The 10291-nt window shown below is 42.7% G+C and overlaps 1 protein-coding gene across 1 annotated transcript; it reads left to right on the top strand.

Annotated features, from left to right (window-relative positions):
* The first annotated feature begins 1245 nt into the window (after positions 1-1245).
* LOC118210580 (dynein heavy chain 12, axonemal-like) lies at positions 1246-8971 on the top strand. The gene is made up of 10 exons (XM_035386871.1): positions 1246-1283; positions 2703-2865; positions 3084-3133; positions 3374-3505; positions 4243-4401; positions 5158-5403; positions 5577-5748; positions 5892-6435; positions 7959-8112; positions 8717-8971. Exons 2-10 carry the CDS (start codon positions 2738-2740, stop codon positions 8893-8895), a joined length of 1764 nt encoding a protein of 587 aa, XP_035242762.1. The 5' UTR covers positions 1246-1283; positions 2703-2737; the 3' UTR covers positions 8896-8971.
* The last annotated feature ends 1320 nt before the right edge of the window (positions 8972-10291 follow it).

The raw sequence follows: 10291 nt of genomic DNA, 5'->3' as shown, positions 1-10291 counted from the left end.
ACATTCATTCCAAGGTAAGGGTTTCTTGCTGTAGTTGTAGTTGCTGTAGGTGCAAGAAAGTGCAAATCATCCCCCATGAACTGGAAGTCGCCAAGGTTAACACCTGACTGACCCCTGAGAAACTGTCTGAGTTTCTGCTGACCTGGTGCTTCAATTGCATAGTGGGAATTCACATTGCTTTCACTCCCAGGAGGCAGGACCAATTTACAATTACAACTGGGATTTTAACAGTCCTATAAGGAGTGAGATCCACAGCTTACAATTTGTATGCGCTATGCAGTTATGAATGATTACTGAAGTGGTTCAGGTTAAACACCTAGCTCAAGTGCCCCACCTGGGAATTGAGCCTGCTACCTCTGTATTACCAGTTCAGTTCCCTGACAGTTAAACTACACTTCCACTGTAAAGTGTAAACATGTACATTTTTGACCATGGCACAACTGTCTCTGTTCATTATTACCACAGCAGCTCATCTTTCAGAGAACTGGAATATACTTTAATATATTGCAATGAAACAAATATTGCAATATATACATTTTTTGAAAAATGAATTGCTTTGAAATACAGTGCTGGCCACAAATTATGGAAACACTGCACTTATAAACAAATGTAATGTAACAAACACAAATAAATAATTAGCTTCTGTGTTAAGTCATAATCATTACACCTTCCTATATGTATTTGTTCATACCTACATAATTGAGCAGTCTATGTATCTTACTGTTGGAAATTTTATAATCAGCTTGAACATGTATTTCTTTGTCCAGTATTTTTCTTCATAAAATGATTATAATCATGCAAAGAAAACATTTTCTTTTCTTGTATACTTATTTCAAATTAGTGATGGTCAGATAATGTTGTTACCACTCGTTGTCAAGGAGATAACTGTTTCGAGTACATTTTTACAGATGAAAATGGCTCAGGGAAACAACAACAGAAGAAAGGCACAGATAAAATTTTAGAGAGTACTAAACTTACTCTTTAAACACAATGTTTCCACAATTTGCACCAGTACTGTACAATAAAGATTTCCTGAAAGTTATCATATTTACAAACATTGCAATATATATTGAATTTCTGTGTTTCACGGTGCAGTGCAGAGTGAGGGTATCACACAATGTGACTCAGTGGGTCAAAGCTAGCGGTGGGGGTGTAGTCTGACTCTGTCCCATGATCAGCTATTTATAGTGAGGCCAGGGCTATAAATAGCTGTGTTTTAGGAAATTGAGAATACCCCCCAAACCACTGAAGGGCACGGTAGCAGTACAGCCAATTGACGAAAGGTAAAGCTACAACAGACCTTTTCTCAAGATGTTTTTGAAGAAAAAAAAACCTTGCATGGAGCACTGCCTGCACAGAAGGGGTTGTGGAACACCCAGGGACACACACTCATACCTGCATCCAGTGCCAAATTTTTTTCTTTCCAGGTGCATGCTGCGTGTTTTGGGTCTTAACCGAAAATCCTGTCTGCTATGAAAGCAGAATAATGGATTTTTACAATCTTTCGGAAGGATAGCGGTTGCACACCTGTGTGTGGTGTGGTAATAGTTTGTGCATCTGTTAACATTTACTACCATTTTCTGCTTCTTATTATCTGCCTCACAGCTGCAGGGTGAAACTTACACTGCTGTTTACCTTGTTGGAGTACCTTGTTGGCTTTTCTGTATATGCTGAAAGATATAAACAAATAAGTAATAAAATGACAAAACAAAACTGACAGCTCTCTTTAGAGCACTTTTATAAATTTAATTATTACATAGACGTGTAGAGCGCAAAAAGCACTGACGTTTCCACACAGCCTTCTTCAGTGTGCTAAATGTGCAACAGATTCTGAGGAAAAATTCAAAATCCTTCTTAAACTGGATCAACAAAAAGGATTATAAAGGGTGTACAAACAGTCTTTCTGTTCAGAATTATTTTGCGTGTTTGACACACTGAAGGATTGGGCCAAAACAATGCTTTTGTGCTTTTTTACATCTATGCAATAAATACATTTATGGAAGTATTCTAGAGAGTGCTGTTAGTTTTGTTCTATCATTGTATTTTTAGTGGGATTCAGCAACCAACATCTATTAATAGTTCAGAGTTGAGCACGTTTTATTTTCTATTTATTTCTCAAATAATGATTAAGAAAAAAGGATGATTAAGCTGAAAATACTGAACATTTTCAAATCATCCTCCCTAATGAACTAACCACTTGGGACATTTGTTTCACTTATCGCACTAATTACATTATTCAGATCATAAAGTCCTGGAAAATGTACAAATTACAACTAATTTTGACCTATTCTCCCTCGTTCTGCTGACAGCCTAAAATACCTTTTATCATCTTTTTTGACCCGATTAAAAAAGGATGCAGTTAGTATAATAAATAAAAAACTGATGTAAGTTCATTTTTATAACCATACATTGGTTATTGTTTTGTTATTCGACATATGCACAGTGGTGTACATTCATTGATGTTAAACCTGACATTGAAAGGAGGAAGGAAGGTTCTAGCACAGTTAGCAGCCACCCTCTGACATCATCCCTGCCCACTGGTAAACAACAGCAGCAGCACTGGCATTGGAGTGGGCTGGCAGGAATGCGTGGTGGGGGCAGGGGGGTTGGGAGGGGGGGGTCACGTGGAGGCCCTTGGCTGCTTTGTGTTGACCGGAAGCTAAGACTGTTTGGGGTCTTTGTGATATCTCCCTCGTCACTAGGAGACAGAGCTGGGCACAGAAGTGAGGAGCAGGAGATGGACTCAGATCCCACAGGAAGTGATGTCGACGAGGACGTGGCCCTGCAGTTTGTAATCCAGGAGAGCCTGCTGGACTGTGACAGGCCTGGGGACCGTGTGGATCCCTTCCCAGAAGTCAGCCACAGGTACATTGTGGGTGGGGCTGCCCCAGGCGAGTTTCTTTCAACTGCACTCTCCCTCTCTCCAGCAGATATTACTGCCTAAAGGAATGGTTCACTTCCTGGATTTTTAATCAAAGACATTCACTAAAACAAGACAAAACAAAAAACCCAGAAATTGAGCTATCCTTTTTATCTTTTATCGTTTATCTGGAATTGTCCTGGTCATGCTCTATCCTCCACAGGGTCAGTGAAAATGCAGAAAAAGACAAGATCTTCACAGCCATAAGAATGGGTGAGCAGAAATGACCACTTATCATGTTTCCCCCCATGTAACGTAATTCAGAATTCTTATATACAGCTATATAAACTGCATTATATTGTACTTCAAGTACTGTTCATCATACAATATTTTCACATGGGCCTCTCTCTGCCCAGAACAAAAGTTTTTTGTGGTTTCCCATCATGTGAGTACTACCCGTCCCTGGTGAATCGCCTCCTCCTCTTCCTCCTCCTCCTCTCTGTTTCATGTCAGGTGAGTTAGGAACTCTGCGCAGGCTGGTCCCCTGTCGGCAGACTTTCGGGGAGGCAGACAGCAGAGGCTGGGTCCCGCTACATGAGGCTGCGGTACAGGGCAACAGGACCATCCTGGAGATGACCTTCGCAGGTGTGTGCTCAGCCTCTCCCTGCTTAACAAAAAACAGCCAGTATGTTCACATTCACGTTTAAGCATTTAGCTGATGCTACAAAAGTGCCTAGAGATAAAGGTTTAGGCAAAGAGAAGAATAAATAAGAATTTGTTCTTAATGACGTGCCTGGTGAAATAAAGGTGAAATAAAAAATAAAAATAAAAGAAGAGATAATAAATTTCACAACTGACAGCAGTTCTCATTCTGTTAACCTACAACAAGTAAGTTCTATACCAGGTACAAGAGCGAGATCGAGGAAGTAGTGCTTTAAGTAGCTTGAGGATACAGTAATACACCTAGTACAGGTAGGGCTGGTAAACCCATGATAAATTCTCATTCAGCAATAGTTAGGCCCAGATGAAATTCTATAAATCAGTGAGTCATCAGTTTATAGTTTATAAGATTCAACCTACAATCATTTTTTGTATGGCTGTATATTTTGCCATATATTTAGCTGTATATTTAGCACAAGGGTGCAATGGCAGCAACACAACTGGGACTTGAACCTGCAGCCCCTGAGCAAGTTCAATAACCTGTTACACGACACTGCCCCCCTCACCCCACCCTCATCATCATTGTGTTACCTGTATCTTGCTTTGCCCAAAATGAGCAGCAGAAGAAGTTTCACCACATGTCTATCAGGTGTGTAGAAGGTATCTGAGTTTGGGAAAGGTGCTGTGTCATTCTGATTCTGTGAGACCCCCGCCCCCATCAGCATCCCCTCCAGGGGCGGAACAGGTGCGGACCCTGCAGGGGAAGACGCCCCTCTTCCTGGCTGTGGAGCAAGGCCTAGAGGAGAATGCCAGCTTCCTGCTGCAGAAAGGAAGCAGCCCAGACAGCCAGGACGAGGACGAGGACTCCCCCCTCGTCGCAGGTCTCCCAAAGCCGGCCTCAGGCTTATCACACAGGTGCTGCTCACCAGGGTTTGGGGTCAATCCCTTTTCAATTCAAAATTGAGATCTAAAAATCTCCATGTAACAGTATAGCCATTTGTGAAATAATTTTTTGTTTCGTTCCTGAAAAGATTAAATTGACATGGAAAAGACCCTAACCCTGGTTGTTACTGATACGGCTGATTACAGACACAGGAGAAGGGACTGTTGGGAGGTATGATGCTGCTTTCAAGTGGTATCCGATTTACGATCTACACGAGTTTCCCACCTGGAAGGTCCAAATGAAAACCTTATTATGTTGTATGGTCAAGACGAGGAAATTGGGATTCTAGATGCAGCACGTTGTGGCCAAGTTGTGACATAATCACTCTTGCCAACAAAAACAAACAAAAAATGAAGTCCTGAATTATGATATTTCATATGCAATGAATCATCATAATTCAATTCACTGTTGCAAAAGCGAGCCTAATCTTTCTTCGTAAGTTTTCCAACCTGTCGTGTTTCACATGATGTGGATTATATACTAATTTGAAACAATTAACTCTTGATGCCAGAAAAATTTGGAATGCATTGAAGTATCCGAGAATTAACAATGAAAGGTGTTACTGTCCAAAATGTACAATCATGTGGAAGAAAAGATTTGTTCCCAATATTGGTGAAAATAGATGGTTTCTTTTTAAAATGCCAGCTATCTGCAGGACTGATGTATTTGACCCAGGCCTGCATTCCGCCCACAGCAATAAAGACTGACCAGTATGACATGGCCGGGCTTCTGCTGCGCTTCAATGCCAAAGTCAACCAGGAGGGGGCACACCGTAGGACTGCACTCCACGAAGCTGCTCGCCTCGGCAGGGAGAAGTTTGTGCAGCTGCTCCTGCAGTCCGGTGCTGATCCAGACCCCCGCAGCGCATTCGGCCTCACCCCCCTGGCATTGGCAGCCCAGAGTGGACACCTGGAAATTACTGAGATTCTGCTTCAAAACGGTAAAATGGCGTAAAATGTGTGTGAGGACGTGTTCAACGTGAAATAGAGAACTGCTCCTCTACAGTAACCTTGTAGGGTTCATTTCGATTCTCTCTCTCATCTTATCGCATTCAATCTATCTCTCCTTCTTTCTCTCGCTCTCTTTCTCTCTCTTACCCTTTCTCTCTCTCAGGGGCTGATGTGGAGTCTCAGGCACTGGACTCTGCCACCATCCTGTTTGAGGCGTGTGCCTCTGGTGACCCTGCAGTTATATCGCTACTGCTGGAGTATGGTGCAGACCCCAACGTACCCAAGAACACAGGCCACCTGCCCATCCACCGCGTGGCACACCGTGGCCACCTGCAGTGAGTAAAAGTTCTGTGCTTGCATGACCTTGCAGGAGCTGTATGATCCCTGCTTTCAGTTCCCACATGTGCAGGCACACACACACACACACACACACGGATCAGCCAGCCTACACTAGGACTTCAGCCTCCCCCTTCTGCAGAGCTCTGGAGATCCTGATCCCTGTGACAACCTTTGAGGCAGTGGAGGACAGTGGCATGAGCCCTCTGCACTCGGCGGCTGCTGGCGGCCACCCGGAGTGCCTGGAGCTGCTGCTGAACGCTGGCTATGACACCAACTTCATGCTGGAGCCCTGGGTTCGCCGCAACTACCACGACCAGCGCAAATCGGCCCTGTTCTTTGCCGTCTCCAACGGTGATATGCGCTCAACGCAACTGCTCCTTGAGGCCGGTGCCCTGCCCAACCAGGACCCCGTCAAGTGCCTGCAGGTGGCGCTGCGCCTGGGCGACCTGGGCCTTGTACGCATATTGCTGCGCTATGGCGCCAACGTCAACTACTACTCCCGCGTCAACACCACCCACTTCCCCTCCGCCCTGCATTACGCCATGAAGGACGAGGTGCTGCTGCGCATGCTGCTGAACTATGGGTACGATGTGCGCCGCTGCTTCGACTGTCCTCATGGAGAGGGCTCCCACGTACCCAGCGACTATGAGGGCTGGACCCCCTCGGTCATAAAGGACACCATGGTAATAATAATACTACTACTACTACTACTACTACTACTATTACTACTACTACTACTACTATTACTACTACTACTACTACTACTACTACTACTACTACTAATAATAATAATACTAATAGCTGCAATGAAGGGCCAAGCACTACAGCGCCTTCATACGACCAATTCTGTTGCTTGCCCAATTTGGCAAATGCAACTGCAATGGTAAAGTTTAGTTAAAACGTTGCTGAGTAAATTAGCATGTATAATATTTTTCCTAATATAGGGCCCTCAAGTGGTCTGGCAACTTTCTGTCTACCCCTTAAACCCTCTGGCAAAGAAGGGTACAAAGTTTGGTATTGATACAACAAAGAATTGCTGATATATGGCTCACTTCCTGTTTGGCATCTTCACCTTCTAATTTGTCTGTTTACAGCAGACATATTGTTTGACCTTGCAACTATTTTTTTGGTCACAGTACTCTCAAGATGATATCTGCCAAATTTTGTGATCTGTCAAACGCTCTAGGAAGAGATTTCTTTTAAATGCTTGTTTTTAAATGTCAAAAAATTTTAAATGGTGGAAAATCCAAAATGGTGGATATTATGACTCCAAATCTTTTGAGTTGTCCGTGAGGAGAGAAATAGTGTGAGGTAGGATTCAAGTCTCTACCTCAAACGGAGGCAGGAGTTGTTATTGCTTGAATATTGGAAATTCAAATGGCAGTCATAGTCCAAGTGTCCAATTTGTGCCAAAATCACTCTATGGCCATAGAGATATATTCTCCATGAATGTACATATCCTCTATGAAACCACGTGAGTGAGACCAAGTTTCAAAACTGGGAACAGAGGAAAAGTGTGAATAGCATTTCCAAACTGGCAGCAATCCAAAATGGCAGCACATAAGATACAGATATATGTTCAAGATGATGAAATGTATCATTACATCAAGTTTTAAATATATAAAAGGTAACAATGATTTTTCATTAATTCATTAATTCAAAAATAAAAATATTGTGCTCTATACCACCAACATACTGTATGATTTAATTGGACAAATAGTTTAAAATTAGGCTCATGATGTAAGTGACAATATACTTACCAAATTTAATCAATTTACATTGAACCGCTTTGGAATTATTTGCCTCTTTTTGATAACCCACGCCCACATCAATTTTTATTGGCTTACTGAGGCCATATTTTTCAGCCTGGAAACTATCATTTAGCAACTTTTGGTCAAAGTATTCTCTTGGTGATACATGCCAAATTTCATGGTGATCCATTCGACAGTCTAGTAGGAGATGTTGATTTAAGTTAATATCCTGAATTGACTGAACTGAAATGGAACAGACCCCCAGACACTGAAAGGTAGTTCATAAATATATTGCTGAGATATTCACAAAGATTAAATTCCCTATTCTAATGTCCTCCACAGCACTTGCATGTGAGATTTAACAATTGGTCAGCATTGCATTCTTTCTCCCCCCTCCCTCCTTTACCCTTTATCTCTCTCCCTCCTTCCTTCCCTCGCTCTCTCTGTTTCTGTAGTTCTGTGAGGTGGTCACAGTATACTGGTTGAGGGATATCTCTGCTCGCCTGGTACGCATCATGTTGGACTACGTCGACCACGTCACTTTCTGCTCTAAGCTGAAGGCCGCTCTCATGGAACAGGAGGAGTGGCCGGACATTTGCAGGATTCAAGGTGGGTGGAACAGTATGGCCGATATGAGGACCCACAAACTGAGCAGAGCCCTAGTTTCAGCCCATGGTTCACCAAAGGTTTAGGCAGCCTCTAATCACTTTTTTTTCAATCCAGCGGTGTCTAAACTCCGCAAACAATATTGGCCTGTCGGACTGCTGTTTGTGCCACCTGTTGGGCCTACTGTGCTTTTGCAAATTGGCACCACAGCAGTCCTCTAGAGGCAGGACCATAAACTAGATGTTTTGCATCCTTTGAACAGCTGCTCTTCATTTTGACTGTTTGCTAGTGGACTGCTAGTCAGCAGTGCCTATTTGCAAAGTGCTGGTGGGCTGTAAGCTGTGCAGACGATTGGCTGCTATTGGGCACTGCATGTTCTCTGGCTTAGTGCTTTGTGTATAACAGGATCTCCAATTATGAATTTTAATATTAACCAAACTACTTCCTGGTGTGACTTAGAGTCAGGTTCATCTTGTTTAGATCTTTGGGCAGATCTCTTGGCAGGGGACACAGGAGGTGGTTTGGGCAGCGAGGCTGAATAAAGTGAGGGCTGGGTGTAGCTGAGCCGTTGCAGGTCAGTGATGAGAGTCGTGCTCTGTGTCTGCAGAGAACCCGCGCAGTCTGCAGCACCTGTGCAGGCTGAAGATCCGGCACTGCCTGGGCCGCCTGCGCCTCCGGGCCCCCGTCTTCATGAGCTTCCTCCCTCTGCCTGACCGCCTCAAGGACTACGTTCTGTACCGCGAATACGACTTCTACAGCCAGGGCAGACCAGCAGGGCCACAGTGATCTGCCTGCATGCGCACACACACACACACACACACACACACACACAAACACACACACACACACACACACACAAACACACAAACACACACACACACACACACACACAAACACACAAACACACACACACACAAACACACACACACACACACACACACACAAACACACACACACACACACACACACTCAAACACACACACAAACACACACACACACACCTACACACACACACACCCAAACACACACACACACACACACACCTACACACACACACACACCTACACACACACACACACACCCAAACACACACACACACACACACCTAAGCACACACACACAAACACACACACACACACACCCAAACACACACACACACCTACACACACACAAACACGCACACACACACACACACACAGACATACTTATGCACTTATTAACAAATTCTGACCAGATACACACCCACAACTACACTACATTTCCAAAAGTATGTGGACACCCCTTCTAATTAGTGGTTTTGGCTATTTCAGCCACACCCATTGCTAACAGGTGCATAAAATCAAGCATACAGCCATGCAATCTCCATAGACAAACACTGGCAATAGAATGGGCTGTACTGAAGAGCTCAATGACTTTCAATATGGCACTGTCATAGGTTGCTACCTTTCCAACAAGTCAGTTCGTCAAATTTCTGCCCTGCTAGAACAGGGCAGAAATGAACAATAAATTACAGACACTACAGAATTACAGCATTTAACATAAAAGCAAACAAACAACAGTTGTTTTATTATTATTATTATTATTATTATTATTATTATTATTATTATTATTATTATTGTTGTTGTTGTTGTTGTTGTTGTTGTTGTTGTTGTTGTTGTTATTGTTGTTTTTATTGTTGTTATCTTTTTTGTTCCATGGCACAATTTGTGGTCTTAAACCTTTGTATATTTGAAGAATTATTTTCATTTTTGTTGTGGAGGTTGCCAGGTGGCAAAATTTTAAACATACTTTATTGTTACAGTTTTTTTTACATATTATCACGTTTTATTTTAATGGCCCCCTTTATCTTGAGGTATTGCTTATTATGCTGAAGATGTGTACGACCCTGTCTTTGTACGCCGTTTGTTTCATTTTGAAATAAAATAGCAATTTGAAAAAACTGATACATTCTTTTATTTTAAGAAATACTGTATAACTGTTGTGTTGTTTTATTATTATAAATTCTTAATAGAAAGCCGTAACTGAAAAGACAAGAAGGCATTAGAGCGAACAAGTATGGTTTTGCTATCATAATGTTTATAATTGCGATACGCATCCATAACCTGCGGGCAGAGTATAACGATTGCAACTGAAATATAGTAATTCACATGTGCATCGACGGTCACAACATATTCTGACAGAT

This window comes from Anguilla anguilla, chromosome 13 (assembly GCF_013347855.1).
Source record: "Anguilla anguilla isolate fAngAng1 chromosome 13, fAngAng1.pri, whole genome shotgun sequence".
Classification (NCBI taxonomy): Eukaryota; Metazoa; Chordata; class Actinopteri; order Anguilliformes; family Anguillidae; genus Anguilla; species Anguilla anguilla.
The sequence above is the reverse complement of the archived record's forward strand: the minus strand, read 5'-3'. Positions and strand labels throughout refer to the sequence as shown.